Consider the following 21,283-nt stretch of genomic DNA (forward strand, 5'->3'; position numbering starts at 1 on the left):
GGCAGGAGGAGGTTACAGGGGATCACTGCCAGAGCACAGCACGTACCTCCGGTGCCTCTACTACACCCTGCTGTATAATGTGTATATAAGGCAGGAGAGGAGGGTTACAGGGGATCACTGCCATAGCACAGCACGTACCTTTGGTGCCTCTATGACACCCTGCTGTATAATGTGCATATAAGGCAGGAGAGGAGGTTACAGGGGATCACTGCCAGAGCACAGCATGTACCTCCGGTGCCTCTACTACACCTGCTGTATAATGTGTATATAAAGGCAGGAGAGGATGTGACAGGGGATCACTGCCAGAGCACAGCATGTACCTCCGGTGCCTCTACTACACCCTGCTGTATAATGTGTATATAAGGCAGGAGAGGAAGGTTACATATCACTGCCAGAGCACAGCATGTACCTCCGGTGCCTCTACTACACCCAGCTGTATAATGTGTATGTAAGGCAGGAGAGGAGGTTACAGGGGATCACTGCCAGAGCACAGCATGTACCTCCGGTGCTTCTACTACACCCTGCTGTATAATGTGTATATAAGGCAGGAGAGGATGGTTACAGGGGATCACTGCCAGAGCACAGCATGTACCTCCGGTGCCTCTACTACACCCTGCTGTATAATGTGTATATAAGGCAGGAGGAGGTGACAGGGGATCACTGCCAGAGCACAGCATGTACCTCCGGTGCCTCTACTACACCTGATGTATAATGTGTATATAAGGCAGGAGAGGAGGTTACAGGGGATCACTGCCAGAGCACAGCATGTACCTCTGATGCCTCTACTACACCCTGCTGTATAATGTGTATATAAGGCAGGAGAGGAGGCGACAGGGGTCACTGCCAGAGCACAGCACGTACCTCCGGTGCCTCTACTACACCCTGCTGTATAATATGTATATAAGGCAGGAGAGGAGGTTACAGGGGATTACTGCCAGAGCACAGCATGTACCTCCGATGCCTCTACTACACCCTGCTGTATAATGTGTATATAAGGCAGGAGAAGAGAGTTACAGGAGATCACTGCCAGAGTACAGCATGTACCTCCGGTGCCTCTACTACACCCTGCTGTATAATGTGTATATAAGGCAGGAGAGAAGGTTACAGGAGATCACTGCCAGAGCACAGCATGTACCTCCGATGCCTCTACTACACCCTGCTGTAGAATGTGTATATAAGGCAGGAGAGGAGGGTTACAGGGGATCACTGCCAGAGCACAGCACGTACCTCCGGTGCCTCTACTACACCCTGCTGTATAATGTGTATATAAGGCAGGAGAGGAGGTTACAGGGGATCACTGCCAGAGCACAGCACGTACCTCCGGTGCCTCTACTACACCCTGCTGTATAATGTGTATATAAGGCAGGAGAGGAGGGTTACAGGAGATTCTGCCAGAGCACAGCACGTACCTCCGGTGCCTCTACTACACCCTGCTGTATAATGTGTATATAAGGCAGGAGGAGGTTACAGGGATCACTGCCAGAGCACAGCACGTACCTCCGGTGCCTCTACTACACCCTGCAGTATAATGTGTATATAAGGCAGGAGAGGAGGGTTACAGGGGATCACTGCCAGAGCACAGCACGTACCTCCGGTGCCTCTACTACACCCTGCTGTATAATGTGTATATAAGGCAGGAGAGGAGGTTACAGGGGATCACTGCCAGAGTACAGCATGTACCTCCGGTGCCTCTACTACACCCTGCTGTATAATGTGTATATAAGGCAGGAGAAGAGAGTTACAGGAGATCACTGCCAGAGCACAGCACATACCTCCGGTGCCTCTACTACACCCTGCTGTATAATGTGTATATAAGGCAGGAGAGGAGGTTACAGGGGATCACTGCCAGAGCACAGCATGTACCTCCGGTGCCTCTACTACACCCTGCTGTATAATGTGTATATAAGGCAGGAGAGAAGGTTACAGGAGATCACTGCCAGAGCACAGCATGTACCTCCGGTGCCTCTACTACCCCCTGCTGTAGAATGTGTATATAAGGCAGGAGAGAAGGTTACAGAGGATCACTGCCAGAGCACAGAACGTACCTCCGGTGCCTCTACTACACCCTGCTGTATAATGTGTATATAAGGCAGGAGAGGAGAGTTACAGGGGATCACTGCCAGAGCACAGCACTTACCTCCGGTGCCTCTACAACACCCTGCTGTATAATGTGTATACAAGGCAGGAGAGGAGTGTTACAGGGGATCAGTGCCTCTACTACGCCCTGCTGTATAATGTGTATACAAGGCAGGAGAGGAGGCTTACAGGTATCACTGCCAGAGCACAGCATGTACCTCCGGTGCCTCTACTACACCCTGCTGTATAATGTGTATATAAGGCAGGAGAGGAGAGTTACAGGGGATCACTGCCAGAGCACAACATGTACCTCCGGTGCCTCTACTACACCCTGCTGTATAATGTGTATATAAGGTAGGAGAGAAGAGTTACAGGGGATCACTGCCAGAGCACAGCACGTACCTCCGGTGCCTCTACACCTGTTGTATAATGTGTATATAAGGCAGGATAGGAGGGTTACAGGAGATCCTGCCAGAGCACAGCACGTACCTCCGGTGCCTCTACTACACCTGCTGTATAATGTGTATAATGAGGCAGGAGAGGAGGTTACAGGAGATCCCTGCCAGAGCACAGCACGTACCTCCGGTGCCCCTACTACACCTGCTGTATAATGTGTATATGAGGCAGGAGAGGAGGTTACAGGGGATCACTGCCAGAGCACAGCATGTACCTCCGGTGCCTCTACTACACCTGCTGTATAATGTGTATATAAGTCAGGAGAGGAGGGTTACAGTAGATTGCGGTCTGGAGTAGAGTATTTACCTCTGGCGCGCCTGCGATCTTTAGCTGCAATATCCCTTTCCTGTCCTTGTCTTCACTGCTGGAATACTGTATCGTCTGCACCTGAGTAAAGTCAGCGAGATGGGTCGGCTGAAAGAGGGAGAAAAACAAGAGATGATTATGTATCACACGTCAGACAGCGATGCAGTGGATTATAGGTAAGTGTGGAAAATAACAGCCATGTATCAGGGCCGAGATTCCATCTTTTCTCATGTATTGCTGGTGTAATACTACAGGAAGGTAACCCGGCGGTGATTACAGGTCAGTAACTGGGACATAGGACAGGTATGTGTCTTAGGGGGAGCAGCGGGAGATATTCCAGGTGTGAGGACTGTGGTTTCCATAAAGCACGCTCTCTCAGAGCTTACAGACCTACACCTGTAGATGCACTCGTGCGTATTTACATAGATTTAAACAATCAGTGACTCCGTTCCTCTCGATATAAACCTTTACCCCTTTCTAGACTCATACCGTCTCAGCCTCAACACTTACTATTTGTTTTGGGTTCGTCAACACCAAAACACAGAAGTAACAATAGGAAATCAAATGTAGCTCTCTCTTTCATCTGTCTATCGGCCTGAGCCATGTCCGTAAGTAAAGCAAAAAAGCAAGCAACTGGGCAAACCCATGCAGAGCTGCAAGTAGGGCAGATGTAACATGTGCAGAGAGATTTGGGTGGGGGTGTCCTAAATTGTAGAGTAAGAATACAGCTGTCTGACATTTGTGGTTGCCAAAACGCGGCCCTTAAGCCACCCCAACGGCCCAGGTTTAAAGATATCCATGAATCCGCACGGATGGTTAAATCAACTTGACTGAAATACTAAATTACGTCACCTGTGGCCAAGCATGGATATACTTAAAACCTGGACAATTGGGGAGCATTAAGGTTCGCATTTGGAAACCTCTGGGCTGCATGCAAAAGCAGACAATATTTACCCTGCACATGAAATATTTATATGCATTTGCTCCCTTGCATGGCAACATGGTTTGTTCCAGATACAAAGTTATAACCCTTTTCTATTGCTGACCTGGGAAATTACTGGGACTATCAACCCAGCAAATTCGCAGGTCTCAGCCCCGACCCAGGTAGAAAGAAAGGTCGTGGAACAGTCACTTTGTTCCAGGTCATTTCCTTTTCCATGACCTAATCCCGGCTTGGTGCACGTGTAATAAATCCGGGATTTTACAGGCAGTGGAAAAGGGGTATTACCTGCTTTTTTTGGTTTACTTACAAACATGAATCAGGCCTTATGTCCTGACTGTGCATGTATTGCCCCTTTATACTGGAATACATTTTTGTCCTAAAAACAAACACAATAAAATAAACATAAAATACCACCATCATGCAAAATAACAGAGAGACAGAATAAAATGTATGATTTCAGAAGGTTACATAAGGTTAGAAAATTGGTTTCTCTGACTTATCAGATGTGTAAGCAAGTTAACAATTTTGCAGGAAGCCAATATCAAATATTTTTTTTAGAACAGAGGGGGTAATTCAGACTTGATCGTACGATCACTTTCTCAGACATGCGGGGGGGACGCCCAGCACAGGGATAGTCCGCGTCCCATGTCTGCCTCTGCTTCCCCCCGCACAGGTACAAACGGCGACAATGCTTTTGTACCTGAAGAGTAGTTCCCTACCAGCGCAGCTCCTACGCGCTGGCAAGGAGCTACCTGTCGCTCTCCGGGTTGCAGCGGCTGCGTGTGACGTCACGCAACCACCGCGGCTCGCACCCGTATAGTCCGGGTACGCCTGCGTTGCCCGGACTCGCCCCTAGCACCGAGCAAACGCCTCTGCCTGTCAATCAGGCAGAGGCGATAGCTGGGCTGAGATGCCGATCGCATCTCTGGCATGCGCCGGCGCACTGCTGCGCCTGCGCAGTTCAGACCTGATCGCCTGCTGTGCGAAAATGTCCAGCAGCGATCAGGTCTGAATCAGCCCCAGAACGCGGCTGTGCATTAACGTCACACAGACACATTATCGGAACTGGTGCTGAAACACGGGTGCTGTAACTCGGAGTGGTTTTTCTAGTATAATCACATTACGAGCAGCGGGTTCCAGCATTTGTCTTTTTTAAAATGTTGCAGTTATAATGTCTGAAGGCCGATGTTTTGCAACCTAGCTAGAGGCCCGATTCAGAGCGTCATGCAATATCTGTGACAGATGCAGTGGAGCGACATTTTACCAATGCGCATGTGCCAAAGCCACACAATGCAAACACTGTATTCATTCTTTATTAGAATGAATCAGAAACGGATTCCTTTAGGGTAATGGGAGTTACAACTAATATTCATAAATAAGGATTAGAACTTTAATTTTACTTACAATTCGAGACAAGAATATATTATTGCCTCTATTTCAGGAAGAGAGAAGCCGGGACGCACACGCCTTCCGATAACATGCACCTACCTGGTGTTCTTATATAACAAGTACGGTTGGTGCACTAAACCAGATACTTACGTTAGACCCTTTGTCCGTAAGGTAACTAATTCCTTCTTCAGGGCCGATTGCCAACTCCACAGATATAATCCAACTGGACTTTAATGGGTTACGTTATCAATTGCGTCAGTACGGGGAGAGAGAAAGAGAGAGAGAGAGAGAGAGAGAGAGAGAGAGAGAGTTAAAACTATGACCTAACAGCTGTACTGTAAATCACACAAAAAAAAAAAAAACTATTGAGGTGTGAGCCTGGCAAGCAGCTGTGTCAGGACACGGACCCCAGGGATGATGACACATTCGTTGTTTGCAGGACTGATCCATCTATCAGACAATCCCTACAACAGTGTCACCCAACTCCAGTCCTCAGGGAACCCCGGCAGCGCATGTTTTCCATATCCCCTTGCTGGAGCGGACACATTTTAAAAGATCCACAGGTGGTACTAATTATCTCTCTGGTGACGGTGTGAGGAGACCTGGAAAACATGTAATGTCAGGGTTCTCCGAGGCCTGGTGTTGGGTGCCCTACAAGCTATACCCCCCATCCCCGTCAGAAACTGGAGTTAGTAAGCAGAATTTGTCCCCACTTTTGCTTGGAACACACCGACACTCACTGTAACAGGCGGTAAGCAGAGAATGACAGTTGCCAATTAGGTTCTATCCACGCATTTTTCTACTGAACGTAACGTATCAATGCAAGCTGAATAAAACACGTGTTTATAAACATGGATGTAAAAGTTGTCCAACGCACGGCAGAACCCTGAAGACAGTGAGATGATAAAGTTTAATGCTGCATAATTAAAAGTGTAGTGTTGGGTGTACGAGGATAAATCAATCTAGAAAACATCAACCTTCCTCCCTAAAAGGGTGGTTGTCAAAGCCCCTCCCCCGCGGTCCAGCCAAGCAGGAGAGAGTATCAAAGATTAGGAACCCGCCACACAGAAGTATTGCAGTCAAGACTTTCTGGTTTGGTTTATGCTACCTAATCCCTCCCATAGCTACAGGTTTAGGTTTGGATGGAATTAATGGTTAATCCTACATATAACGTATATATCTACCCCGTGTATTCTCAGTGCTGAACCTCAAACACCATTTTATTATGAACCTGAAACACTTAAATTGATCATCATGTGATGACGAGTTATTATGGATGTAAAAGCTACTAGGAAGGTCAGTAGTTACGTGGTTTCTAGCTTTCTAGCAAATCATGGTCCAGCCAACAAAATAGGCGCAGACGATCTGCGCAGGCGTTTACAACGCATTAGAACATACACAGATGCTAAAACCAGTTTGAGGAACGGAGATGAAAGCAGAACAGTGATCACAGGTAATTATCCCAGACTAAGACAGCACAGGTGTAATGGACCCCTGACATACTTACTCCCAGGGCGCACTTAAAGCATTCCTTGTCAAATCTGTAAACCGGACAGAGGATTTCAAAGAATTTCAAGATACTTTCTTCCCTGTTGAGGTTGGCGAACTGCCGGAACGTTTGCTGGATCAACTTCCGTAGGGTTTTTGCCTGAACGTTACAATGCACAAAAAATGTAAATGAAAATAACAGAAGGTATTACAGCGTTACGTGTTTATTAAAACATAATAGAATAGAAATAGTCTGATAAGCACACTCTGTAAACCTAGGCCTTTATCCCCCCTTATTCTGCGCTGTTACCACCATAGGGACCCTCTGCTACTGACAGCCAGGAGCAGCACACAGAGCAGAATATGGAACCAGTCTGAACGCAACTTTACCATTCTACAGTACTGGCATAGGGCTGGGCAGGCCCAGGAGCATTTCCTGTCAGCACAGGCGCTATCGGTCTCAGCTGCAGGTAAGAGGGGAGGGAGTACAGAAATCGGGCATCGGACCCCTAGACATCAACCAGGAGAAACAACTTTACCTTAACAGAATCCAGCAAACTCTTCGGAAAGAACCTCTTGAGTCCCACGTCTTTCCTGCAAGGAAATCAGCAGACTGCTTATAATACTAAACGCCATCATTTCTGAGATTAATAGCAGCTGTCACAATACACAATAGCGGCTCGCGGTGTAATCCCCATGGTGCTTTGCTGTCACCTATTATACCTTCTGTATCTCTCCTAGCGTTACACAACATTGTGTGGGGGCTGCATTGTGCCGCTCATCAGTCATGTCTCAGACACCAATGTAGCGCACAGACACGACATACGCCGTCAGATAGCGAGACTTACCAGCGACAGCTAGCGAGAGGTACCAGTTTGGTCATTATGTTATATAAATTATTTTACTATATTATTGGCTTTACACTTTCCAAACATAATTATATATATATATATATATATATATATATATATATATATATATATATATATATATATACATACATACATACATACATACATACACACACACTAGGTGATTCAGCGCGTCCTACGGGCGCTCTTCACACCGTCGTGAGGGGCTATGCCCCCTTAACCCTTGCACGCTCTTTTGGCGTGCAATAGTTGTATTATATGGAGTATTACCTCCAATCATAATTGTGTGAGTGGTTCAATATTGCACGGACAAAGGGCGTGCGATGGTTAAAGGGTCGTAGCCCCTTGCAACGGCGTGAACAGCGCACGCAGGGCCTGATGAATCAGTAGGTGCTGTGGTTGGGGGAGTGGCGGGTGCGGGGGAGACGCGGATGGGGGAGGGGGGTGCCGCGGGTGGGGGAGGGGTGGTTGCAGGGGTGGTGCGGGTGGGGTAGGGGGTGTCGCAATGGTGAGGGTCCGGAGCCACCGCAGGTGGGGGAGGGGCGGGTGCAGGGGTGCTGCGGGTGGGGGTCCGGAACCACTGCGGGTGCTGGAGGGGGAGTGTGCGGGTGCCGCGGATGGGGCCCGGAGGTACTGCGAGTGGGGGAGGGGCGGGTAATGCTTCTCCTGCTTCTCCTGTCAGCAGCTAAGCTGCTGTCCTCCCTTTGGCAGTGGCTCTCCCGGAGACTCGCACAGCAGCCAGTCACTATTGTTAGCGCCGGTGTCCCAACGCTCCGCATTATAGGGAAGAAGATGCACTCAAACTACAGCTCCCAGCAGCCCTTAGCGCCTAAATGCTTCGGCGCTAAGGGTTGCTGGGAGCTGTAGTTTATTTAGTGCGTATACATCCCTGTAATGCGGCGCATTGGGACACCAGCGCTAACAATAGTGACTGGCTGGCAGAACTGAGTGACTGGCTGAATCAATGTAAAAGGGCAGAGTGCTGTGCAGTGTCAGTGACACTGCACACCCACTGCACTGCACAGCACTGCCACCTTTTACATTGATTCAGCGTCCAGACATTCCCCTCCGCGATATCACCCACTCTATCTGTTACATTAGCCATCTTGGGGCTTCCAGGCCGGCCAGGTGCTGTGTTGCGGAGTCAGGGCCTCTGGGGATCTGGGTGCGGCTGTGGCGGGGAGGCAGTTCTGTGACATCACACGCAGAGGAGGCTCCAGGGCTCAGAGAGTATGCAGCACTGGGAGGGCTATGTAAGCCTTCTGCTGCGCCGCTTTCATACACATCTATGCCGGTGGCCGCAACAGCGTTTGTTCCACCTGCGCTGCGGCTAGGGAATGGGGATTTTGATGCCGGAGGGGGCAGGCGGACTGGCAGCAGGACATAGGGGGTCATTCCGACCTGATCGTAGCTGTGCTACATTTAGCACAGCTACGATTACTTGTCAGGCCGGTCCCCCCCACCACCCCCGCACAAGTACGAAAGCATCGCACAGCGGCGATGCTTTTGTACTTGAAGAGTAACTCCCATCCAGCGCAGCTCCTGCAGCTGGCCGGGAGTTACTCGTCGCTGCCCGTGTCGCAGCGGCTGTGTTGGCCGGACCACAGCCGCAAAACAGCGGCCAAGCGCCGCTTTGCCGCCCCCTCCCGCCCAGCGACCGCCTCTACGTGTCAATCAGGCAGAGGTGATCACTAGGCAACGACAGCCGTCGGCTGTCAACCATGTGTCGGCGCATGTGCAGTTCTGACCTGATCGCTGCGATGAACTGCAGCGAGTGATCAGGTCAGAATGACCCCCATAGGACGCTGCAGTAAAAGGATTCCCCCCCAATCTACAGGGCAGAGACTTGCTGCTGATGCTGCGGCATACCCTCCAGCTGCACCTTTTTGGCAGATACAGAACCTTTTTTTTTATGGTCTGTACCGATTTTTGGATCTCCAAACTTCCATCGAAAGTATAGGGAAAGGGGCGTGACTACGCCGCAGCACCCGTGACCACGCCCCTTTTTGGAATTTGTAGCGATGTTTATGTGTACATTGTTGGAGGGTATGATGCTGCAGATGCAGTGGGCCTATTTTGGGGTGTGGACCTGGAGCTGCAGCTCCATCAGCCCCATTGTTAATCCTGCTCTGAGAACACACAGCAGCCAAAGGGCAGAGCCTCCCATTGGATGTAACCTGTGTGGGAGGGCGTTTATCACCCAATCAACTGTGGACTGGGTGTGATAGACCTGCTGCAAACCCAATGAGAGCTCCTAGCCACGCCCAGCGTTACACACACAGGCACTGAGTGACAGATCTGGGCTATTATATAGGGGATACATACATACATATATCACGAGAACACGAGCCAGATGCATAAACCAGAAAAGGAATATGCCTACGCTTTGCTGTACCCATATTGTACATGGTGCCAGCTGTGTAGCAATATTAATGCTGCACATGTATAATAAACAGAAAGACCACTGTTGGCGCCCCGGTCACTAGTACTGCAAAACTGTGTGTAGGGAAGCCAATCCCGGGCTTTTTTTTCAATCCTGGGTAGCGGGATTAAAAAAATTGGTCAATCCTGGGATTGGGTTGAAGATTTTAAAATTAAACTCATCAGTGTCTCCCTCCTTCCCGGACCCGCCCAGCCCACAGAACTACTCACCATCCTCCGGGAGTTCACTTGCTGCAGGCAGTGGGCGGCGAGGTGCGGTCTGTGCTGGCATCAGACTGCACCTCATGACCTCTGACTTCACGATGTGCAGTGCGCTCAGCCGGGGGGGCAGGGGGAGCCGGGAGATGGGTGCTGGCCAGCGTCTGAGCTTCCTGAGGACGCTCAACGCTGCCCAGCATTGAAAAAATAAGGGTGCTTCCTAATCCCGAAATCCCCGGGATTGGAAGCTCCAATCTGGGGACTGAATCCCGGCCAATTTTAGGTCTAAATCCTGGGATCCAGCAGATCATGGTATTGGCCACCGTAGCTGTGTGCATCTAGCAGATAATAGCATGGCGATTGTGTTCTCCATGCTGGGTTTACGGAATATTTTGATCAAAAACGTAAGCTTGCAGCCCGTCGTCAAGTGACCCCAATTCTATGCTGCATTGCGGTTATATACGCAATTGCCCATTAGATATAGATAGGAACAGCCATAAAAAATATTGCTTTGTTGCTGGCTTCTGTCAAATAAAATATACTACCCCCATGTACCGGAGAGGTGAATGCATACATAACTGGTGTGTTAGTATATATACTAGTACAGGGGACTTGCAGAGATTTGGGGTTCCTTGATAGGGGCTACAAACTTACATGTTTTGATCAAAATATAAACAACCCCCCACCCCACACACTTTTATTTGCAGCGGTTGTGATAATGCAGACACCAATGGTCTGTTTTTGCCGCGGTCAGATGCAAAGTGCCACATGCTCCGGGTGTATTGATCCGTTTCCAGCCGTGGACACAGCAGAGAAGTGTTAACACTGGGAATCTGGGAACATTTCTTTTGAGTGGACTTGAAGGTGACAGCAATCCCCAGCTACCCTCACTGTCTGCAATCAAATATTTATGGGTCGCTGTGCAGAGATCGATGTCGTTATCACAGCTGGACATGCATGTTACACATTAATGGCCAATTAGGTGATCTAAGAGTCAGGCAACGCTGGGTCAAGGAGGGTGATGGGATGACAATGGGTAATTACTGCATTGAAGTTGCTTTCTGGGTCACTGAAATGTACTTATAATGGTGGAGGCTTAGTGTTCCCCCCCAGAGAGATTGCTACGAGGAAAAAGGAGCACTCACAGCGACTATTTACCCCATTACAGACATGTGTCGTCAGTAAAACAGCCTCCCTCCATACACTACCTGGAGATATTCTGTTACTCCTCACCCTTACTGGGATTATGGACCACAATTGGCAAACATTTTAAGATTTAAAAAAAAAACTTCCATGTTTTAGAAGTGGAGTCTGAGAAGGTGGCTTGCAGTTTCCTAGGTAACATATACATTTACACACTGAGAGGGACATGAGGCAGGGCCTTTGTTCCTACTATTATCCTGCCTACCCCTTCCCCGTACACCGCTGTCAGACACCTTCTGTCTGGTTTCTAGGTCCCCTGCCATGTTGTGTTATGAGCCATGTGTCGCGTCTATGTGTCGGCACCCAGGCTTGTCCCCTGCTCTGTACTATGTCACTTGTAGTTGTCTTGTTCTGAACCCCATTCCATGGCTCTGCAGACCTTTGCAGCACTTTAGAAATAAATGATAGATTTTTTCCCAATTATTTCCCATAATTCTATGTTTTCCCGCTATGCACTAATAGCCTAGTGCAGGACATTTCACACAAACCTCCGGCAGAAGGTTAAGAAGTCCTGTAGACCACAGACCTCATTAGTATCAACAGGGACTACGGTCTGACCCCCCTTCTGTAGGTTTACACCAACCACAGATGGCGTAAACCGCGTTAAACCTACAGAGGCATTCCCGAAGGTGGAGGATCTTACCATCCCTCTCCCGCAGTCTCCGGGCGGCTCCCAAATCTGACATTGTGCCTGCACAGTGTCCCTGCGAGTTACACTTCATAAATAGCGGGGATAGTTCCATTCAAAATAAAAATATCTGTCGCAATACAGACTGTTAATAACCGCGGCAGTGCCGTGATTATTAGTAAATAAGCCCCAAGGGCTTGAAAATATCTCCACCGAATCGTGACGAGAGCATGGGCTGAGCAAGAGTCCAACCATTACTATTTTTGTTATTTAGTTATTGTAATGCTAAGTATTGTCTCCCTGTACTGTCCTTTGTACGGCGCTGCGAAACACTTGTGGCGCCCTATAAATAAAATGTAATAATAATAAATAAGATTTTACTCACCGGTAAATCTATTTCTCGTAGTCCGTAGTGGATGCTGGGTACTCCGTAAGGACCATGGGGAATAGACGGGCTCCGCAAGAGACTGGGCACTCTAAAGAAAAGATTAGGTACTACATCTGGTGTGCACTGGCTCCTCCCTCTATGCCCCTCCTCCAGACCTCAGTTAAGGAAACTGTGCCCGGAAGAGCTGACATTACTAGGAAAGGATTTGGAATCCAGGGTAAGACTCATACCAGCCACACCGTACAACTTGTGATAATTATACCCAGTTAACAGTATGAACAACAACTGAGCCTCATTAAACTGATGGCTCAGAACAAAAAACCCTATAGTTAAGCAATAACTATATACAAGTATTGCAGAATTCCGCACTTGGGACGGGCTCCCAGCATCCACTACGGACTACGAGAAATAGATTTACCGGTGAGTAAAATCTTATTTTCTCTGACGTCCTAGTGGATGCTGGGTACTCCGTAAGGACCATGGGGATTATACCAAAGCTCCCAAACGGGCGGGAGAGTGCGGATGACTCTGCAGCACCGAATGAGCAAACTCAAGGTCCTCCTCAGCCAGGGTATCAAACTTGTAGAATTTTGCAAACGTGTTTGATCCCGACCAGGTAGCAGCTCGGCAAAGTTGTAAAGCCGAGACCCCTCGGGTAGCCGCCCAAGAAGAGCCCACCTTCCTCGTGGAATGGGCTTTGACTGATTTAGGATGCGGCAGTCCAGCCGCAGAATGTGCAAGTTGAATCGTGCAGCAGATCCAGCGAGCAATAGTCTGCTTTGAAGCAGGAGCACCCAGCTTGTTGGGTGCATGCAGGATAAACAGCGAGTCAGTTTTTCTGACTCTAGCCGTCCTGGAAACACTGAATATGCAGCACTCCCTTAACAAACGTCTGAACTTCAGGCAGTGAAGCAAGTTCTTTTTGAAAGAAAATAAGACAGGGCCGAAATCTGGACTTTAATGGATCCCAATTTTAGGCCCATAGTCACTCCTGACTGTAGGAAGTGCAGAAATCGACCCAGCTGAAATTCTTCTGTTGGGGCCTTCATAGCCTCACACCAAGCAACATATTTCCGCCATATGCGGTGATAATGTTTTGCTGTCACATCCTTCCTAGCTTTTATCAGCGTAGGAATGACTTCAACCGGAATGCCCTTTTCCATCAGGATCCGGCGTTCAACCGCCATGCCGTCAAACGCAGCCGCGGTAAGTCTTGGAACAGACAGGGCCCCTGCTGTAGCAGGTCCTGTCTGAGAGGCAGAGGCCAAAGGTCCTCTGAGACCATTTCTTGTAGTTCCGGGTACCAAGTCCTTCTTGGCCAATCCGGAACGATGAGTATAGTTCTTACTCCTCTCTTTCTTATTATCCTCAGTACCTTTGGTATGAGAGGAAGAGGAGGGAACACATAAACCGACTGGTACACCCACGGTGTCACTAGAGCGTCCACAGCTATCGCCTGAGGGTCCCTTGACCTGGCGCAATATCTTTTTAGCTTTTTGTTGAGGCGGGACGCCATCATGTCCACCTGTGGCCTTTCCCAGCTGGAAGACTTCTGGATGAAGTCCCCACTCTCCCGGGTGGAGGTCGTGCCTGCTGAGGAAGTCTGCTTCCCAGTTGTCCACTCCCGGAATGAACACTGCTGACAGTGCTATCACGTGATTTTCCGCCCATCGGAGAATCCTTGTGGCTTCTGCCATCGCCATCCTGCTTCTTGTGCCGCCTTGTCGGTTTACATGGGCGACCGCCGTGATGTTGTCTGACTGAATCAGCACCGGCTGGTTTTGAAGCAGGGGTTTTGCCTGACTTAGGGCATTGTAAATGGCCCTTAGTTCCAGAATGTTTATGTGTAGGGAAGCTTCCTGACTCGACCATTGTCCTTGGAAGTTTCTTCCCCGAGTGACTGCCCCCCAACCTCGGAGGCTTGCATCCGTGGTCACCAGGACCCAGTCCTGTATGCCGAATCTGCGGCCCTCGAGTAGATGAGCACTCTGCAGCCACCACAGCAGAGACACCCTGGCCCTCGGGGACAGGGTGATCAGCCGATGCATCTGAAGATGCGATCCGGACCACTTGTCTAACAGATCCGTGCATGGAACCTGCCGAATGGAATTGCCTCGTAAGAAGCTACCATCTTTCCCAGGACTCGCGTGCAGTGATGCACCGACACCTGTTTTGGTTTTAGGAGGTCTCTGACCAGAGATGACAACTCCTTGGCCTTCTCCTCCGGGAGAAACACCTTCTTCTGTTCTGTGTCCAGAATCATTCCTCAGGAACAGCAGACGCGTCGTAGGAACCAGCTGCGACTTCGGGATATTCAGAATCCAGCCGTGCTGTTGTAGTACTTCCTGAGATAGTGCTACTCCGACCAACAACTGCTCCCTGGACCTCGCCTTTATAAGGAGATCGTCCAAGTACGGGATAATTATAACTCCCTTCTTTCGAAGGAGTATCATCATTTCGGCCATTACTTTGGTAAATACCCTCGGTGCCGTGGACAGACCACACGGCAACGTCTGGAATTGGTAATGGCAGTCCTGTACCACAAAACGGAGGTACACCTGGTGAGGTGGGTAAATGGGGACATGTAGGTAAACATCCTTGATGTCCAGTGATACCATGTAATCCCCCTCTTCCAGGCTTGCTATAACCGCCCTGAGCGATTCCATTTTGAACTTGAACTTCCTTATATAAGTGTTCAAGGATTTCAAATTTAGAATGGGTCTCACCGAACCGTCTGGTTTCGGTACCACAAACATTGTGGAATAGTAACCCCGTCCCTGTTGAAGGAGGGGAACTTGTATTATCACCTGATGGAGGTACAGCTTGTGAATTGCCGCCAGTACTACCTCCCTGTCCTGGGGAGTAGCTGGCAAGGCTGATTTGAGGTAACGGCGAGGGGGAGACGTCTCGAATTCCAGCTTGTATCCCTGAGATACCACTTGTAGAACCCAGAGATCCACCTGTGAGCGAACCCACTGGTCGCTGAAGTTCCGGAGACGGGCCCCCACCGCACCTGGCTCCACATGTGGAGCCCGAGCGTCATGCGGTGGACTTAGTGGAAGCAGGAGAGGATTTTTGTTCTTGGGAACTGGCTGTATGGTGCAGCTTTTTCCCTCTACCCTTGCCTCTGGGCAGAAAGGACGCGCCTCTAACCCACTTGCCTTTCTGAGGCCGAAAGGACTGTACATGATAATACGGTGCTTTCTTAGGATGTGAGGGAACCCGAGGTAAAAAAGTCGACTTCCCAGCTGTTGCTGTGGATACGAGGTCCGAAAGACCGTCCCCAAACAATTCCTCACCCTTATAAGGCAAAATTTCCATGTGCCTTTTAGAATCAGCATCACCTGTCCACTGCCGAGTCCATAATACTCTCCTGGCAGAAATGGACATCGCATTAATTCTAGATGCCAGCCGGCAAATGTCCCTCTGTGCATCTCTAATATATAAGACTACGTCTTTAATATGCTCTATGGTTAGCAATATAGTGTCCCTGTCAAGGGAATCAATGTTATCAGACAGGGAATCAGACCACGCTGCTGCAGCACTGCACATCCATGCTGAAGCAATAGCAGGTCTCAGTATAGTACCTGAGTGTGTATACACAGACTTCAGGATAGCCTCCTGCTTTCTATCCGCAGGCTCCTTTAAGGCGGCTGTATCCTGAGACGGCAGTGCCACCTTTTTTGATAAGCGTGTGAGCGCCTTGTCCACCTTAGGGGATGTCTCCCAGCGTAACCTATCCGTTGGCGGGAAAGGGTACGCCATTAGTAACCGCTTAGAAATTACTAGTTTCTCATCTGGGGAACCCCACGCTTCTTCACACAATTCGTTTAACTCATCAGATGGGGGAAAAGTCACTGGCTGCTTTTTCTCCCCAAACATAATACCCTTTTTTGTGGTAACCGGGTTAATGTCAGAAATGTGCAACACATTTTTCATTGCCGTAATCATGCATCGGATGGCCCTAGTGGATTGTATATTTGTTTCATCCTCGTCGACACTGGAGTCAGACTCAGTGTCGACATCTGTGTCTACCATCTGAGGTAGCGGGCGTTTTTGAGCCCCTGACGGCCTCTGAGATGCCTGGGCAGGCGCAGGCTGAGATGCCGGCTGTCCCAAAGCTGCGTCATCGAACCTTTTATGCAAGGAGTTGACACTGTCGGTTAATACCTTTCACATATCCATCCACTCAGGTGTCGGCCCCGCAGGGGGCGACATCACACTTATCGGCACCTGCTCCGCCTCCACGTAAGCGTCCTCATCAAACATGTCGACACAGCCGTACCGACACACCGCACACACACACAGGGAATGCTCTGACTGAGGACAGGACCCCACAAAGTCCTTTGGGGAGACAGAGAGAGAGTATGCCAGCACACACCACAGCGCTATATAATCAGGGATTTAGACTAACAAAAGCGATTTTCCCTATAGCTGCTTTCATATATAGTTAGCGCCTAAATTTAGTGCCCCCCCCCCCCTCTCTTTTTTACCCTTGATGTCTGGAAACTGCAGGGGAGAGCCTGGGGAGCTGTCTTCCAGCGGAGCTGTGAAGAGAAAATGGCACCGGTGTGCTGAGGAAGATAGCCCCGGCCCCTTCTCGGCGGACTTCTCCCGCTTTTTTATCTGTATAATGGCGGGGGATTATGCACATATACAGCTTAAAAGCTGTATTATGTGTCAATTAGCCATGTAAGGTACTCTAATTGCTGCCCAGGGCGCCCCCCCCAGCGCCCTGCACCCACCAGTGACCGGAGTGTGTGGTGTGCATAGGGAGCAATGGCGCACAGCAGCAGTGCTGTGCGCTACCTTAATGAAGACCGAAGTCTTCAGCCGCCGATTTCCTCCGGTTTCTTCCGTCTTCTGGCTCTGCAAGGGGGACGGCGGCGCGGCTCCGGGAACGGACGATCGAGGTCGGGCCCTGTGTTTGATCCCTCTGGAGCTAATGGTGTCCAGTAGCCTAGAAGCACAAGCTAGCTGCAAGCAGGTAGGTTTGCTTCTCTCCCCTAAGTCCCACGTAGCAGTGAGTCTGTTGCCAGCAGATCTCACTGAAAATAAAAAACCTAACAAATACTTTTCTTTCTAGGAAGCTCAAGAGAGCCCCAAGAGTGCATCCAGCTCTGGCCGGGCACAGATTCTAACTGAGGTCTGGAGGAGGGGCATAGAGGGAGGAGCCAGTGCACACCAGATGTAGTACCTAATCTTTTCTTTAGAGTGCCCAGTCTCCTGCGGAGCCAGTCTATTCCCCATGGTCCTTACGGAGTACCCAGCATCCACTAGGACGTCAGAGAAATAATAATAATAATAATTACCACTCTGTTCAAAGGTAGGTAAACTGAATGGAAGAAACACAACCCGTCTGTTTACTAGAACCATCGACATAACTGAGGCAAATTGTGCCTCACACCTCAGAGACGTTGCTAGCTCTCCCTGATTGTATAAGTTGAATATTAACGCTCCCACTGGGTGCAGGCGATGGGAAGTAGATAGAGGGTCTGTATAAGGTATAGGATGCAGCTTACTTTAATATCATTCAGGAGTATTAACCAAACGTGACATGAAAAGATACTTACTCTAATACTTCATAGTTTGATTTCTTTTCCAGAGCGTTTCCTCTCATCTCCCCATAAGATCGCCTAGAAGTACAGAATGGACATCGTTCAATTCTACCCTCCTGAACTGTTGTGGAACTACAAGTGCCAGTACTCCTTGTAATAATGCACAGTATTCCCATGGTGGTTACATCAGAACTCACAGACATTACTTCCAGGAATACAGCATCACGGATGTAATGTATTATTAGTGATCACCGGCTGATTGGTTCAGTGAGGCCACCAAGGAAAAACTAAACCTTGCAAAGATACAGTAATATCTACAGAAACCAAACAAAGCCTTAAACTACTATTCATCCCTCTTCTGTTACACAGCAAGACGAGGCACCCGTAACCCGAATGTTGTATATACCACACGGGATCATCCGGTGACCGAGCAACACTGCAACCCACTGACCACACAAGTCACTCATGGAAGAGGGAAAGAGGGGGAAGAGGGGAACGGTCGTCTCCTGCCCGCCCCATAATAAAAGGCACTCAGTAGACTTCATCACATCTCCACCCTTATTGCTCCTTTCTAAAAAAAGGAAGATATGCTCACAGATGGGAGTAACGGAATAAAAACTTAGCTCCACTTATTTTGACACACATTATCCAATTTCCGATGTAGAATTATTTCTTCAATCCTGTCGCCCAACCTTGGTTTATCAGATAGCATTTATAGGATCATTTTTCAACACTAATGGGCTGAATTTAGTTAGTCGCGAAATCGTAGCAATTTACCGCGATTCCCAGTTTAGCGCCTTTTCGGCCACGAAAACTGACTTTTTGCGGATATGCATGCTCCCGCGATTCGCCCTATTTAATTGCAAATTTGCAAAAACGGGATTACTGCGAAAATTGGTGTCGAAAGTGAAAAATGGGTAAATCTGGACGTACCCCCCAAAAAAATCGAAACTAACATTGGATAACAGTATTAAAGTGTATTATTGGTTTTAATAAAAGTATTTCTGGTGCTTTAATTGGGTCATAAAAATGGATATAAGTATATTTGGGTCATTTTAGGGGATTTTTTATTTTTATTTAAAGTGATAACAGACCGATTACTGCCAACTGCAAGTCTAAAAACACTTGTCCCACTCATAAGGCACCCCAATATACCTGTCCCCTACCTTGTACCCCATGGTCTATCATTCTGCACTTTTTTACCCCAAAAATGATGTCATTGGTCAATTACAAATAATTAAAAACTTCTAAGTGCCTAATTAGCCATTCAGTGGAATGTCCCAACTTAGAATAAGGATTTTTCTAAGTTTATTACCTGCTCATGAGTTGGTGAACTGAAATCTGCTGTAAAATTTTTAGCAAAAAACGTTTTCACGGACAAATGAATCCGCGCTTTCGCAAATTTACCACGATTCACGGTAAATTAGCATTTTTTACCATGAAAAAGCATTTTCGTGGCTAATTAAAATCGCTCCTATATGTCTGTGACATCAAGAAGGGGGGGCCATTCAATTGTGGTGCGCGCCTCCTGCTGGCCGTCCAACCGAGTATGCTTCAATCAGAGCTATACAATTGTTGCTCGGATCAAGTGCCCATTAACATTTAACGCGACCGACAGCTACGGGATTAGCAGCGCAAAGCGGCTAAACCAGCCTAAAGTTCTCGTTTGGGCATCGGGAACTCTGGGTTTGGGACCTTTGGGCGCCCAATCTATGGACTTTTCACACATTTTTTTCTTGCACCTCCAGAGGCTGCGAAAAAAAGTATGTGCTGCGGCTGGGATCCGGTCTTAAGGTCGACCAATAGTGACGTAGACACTGTCAAACCCAAGTCGAATCTACCTAACATACCGCACCCCTGCGGCTAATGGGCAGCTGATCAGACAAACCATTTAATAGCGCCGACGGACAGACAGCCAGTAGGGGACGAGCGACACAACTGAATCATTATATATATCTTGATGTTTATTTTATTGTCAGACTTAAAAGCTGTAATCTTGCTTAGCATATAATAATATCCAATGGCTTTATACAATATCTGTACTCCCCTTTTCTGGTGTGCAGTACCGTATTGTATCCTGCAGGGGGCAGTATGTGTTTTATTCAGACAAGACCCAACATCATACCATAACATAAAGCAACACATTACTTCTTATCCCCACTTAATCTAACGTTACAGTGTCACACGCCCATATAGTAACTTTAATACTGCAAGAATAGTGGTAGCACATTATAAAAGGTCAGTAAATATAAAAGCAGAGACTCGAGCCACATTACCCCAGGCTCTCCCTACTGCAAATGGCAAAGAACAGGACATTAGCACAAGAAAATACCAGGTGTCGGCTCCGATCTGCAATTTCACAAGTCACAGAGTAGCGGATATTTGCAGCAATGGGTATTTGCTAGGTGTATATATTTGGTATTACCGGATTTCAAGGCAGCCCAGCTTCAAAGCAATTTCCTGGTCCACCTGGTCTGCCATCTCAGACACGTAGTCATTTTTCACCTGGAATAAAAGCGGAGAAGATTGATTAGAGGACACGGAACACAGCGACACGGCTCTGGGTAAATCAGACTCGGGAGTGATCTAATACAGCCTACTATTACGGGATGCTCGGCTAGCTGTGCCCAAACCTAAAACACGTTACACGTTAAGCAATACAGTAAATTAAAGAAGCAGCGCGATAGGAGAGAGAGCGAAACAGAGAATATAAATCCAAAACTGCAACTAAAAACCAATGCAATAAATCTGTAAAAAAAGAAAATAAAAGTATCGCTATAAAAGTCCTAGTTATATATAGATAGGGAAATGTTATCTAGGCGTTACTGTAGTGACAGCACAGCACGCAATTACACAATCTGCTCACAGAAATGAACCATTGGGATTTAAACTCCACATTACTGAAATTTGATTTTCATAGCGATAAATCCATTGCGCCATATGTCTCACACTTTCAGAAAGTAAAAGGATTAGCTGGAATCTGCTCAGATGGCTTCAGAAACAGCGAAAGCCTCTTACTCCTGACGGACAATTCCACATGCATTATTAACACAGATAACACTATGAAATCCTTTTATTGCTGGGTAAGAAATCTCCGCAGAATAAGGTGACAAGTGACAGAGTGACGATTAGGCCCCATAGTAACATCCCTCCGTCCCACCAACCAGTAAGGAAGCGGTGACGTTACCCTGTATTGGGTAACGGGCTCCACCACCCCCATAGTCAGAGCATAAATCTGCTGTTTTACTAGCATATTGCAGGGCTGTGGGAATGAATTGGGATGGGGGAGAGGGGGGATGGGGGAGAGGGAGGGGGGGGGGAGCTGTCGTGACCCCA

General features: G+C 48.3%; 1 protein-coding gene across 10 annotated transcripts in view; it reads right to left on the bottom strand.

The window, feature by feature from the left end:
- Positions 1-21,283, bottom strand: part of PTK2 (protein tyrosine kinase 2) — a 449,027-nt gene that overhangs the window by 171,463 nt on the left and 256,281 nt on the right. For all 10 annotated transcript variants that reach the window (XM_063921189.1, XM_063921188.1, XM_063921184.1 and 7 more), the window contains 6 exons: positions 20,373-20,452; positions 17,963-18,025; positions 7,198-7,252; positions 6,678-6,818; positions 5,321-5,398; positions 2,839-2,946 (listed from right to left, as the gene is read on the bottom strand). In XM_063921189.1, coding sequence (XP_063777259.1) covers positions 2,839-2,946; positions 5,321-5,398; positions 6,678-6,818; positions 7,198-7,252; positions 17,963-18,025; positions 20,373-20,452 — 525 coding nt within the window. The remainder of the gene's footprint in view (positions 1-2,838; positions 2,947-5,320; positions 5,399-6,677; positions 6,819-7,197; positions 7,253-17,962; positions 18,026-20,372; positions 20,453-21,283) is intronic.

Source organism: Pseudophryne corroboree, chromosome 5 (assembly GCF_028390025.1).
Source record: "Pseudophryne corroboree isolate aPseCor3 chromosome 5, aPseCor3.hap2, whole genome shotgun sequence".
NCBI classification, from domain to species: Eukaryota; Metazoa; Chordata; class Amphibia; order Anura; family Myobatrachidae; genus Pseudophryne; species Pseudophryne corroboree.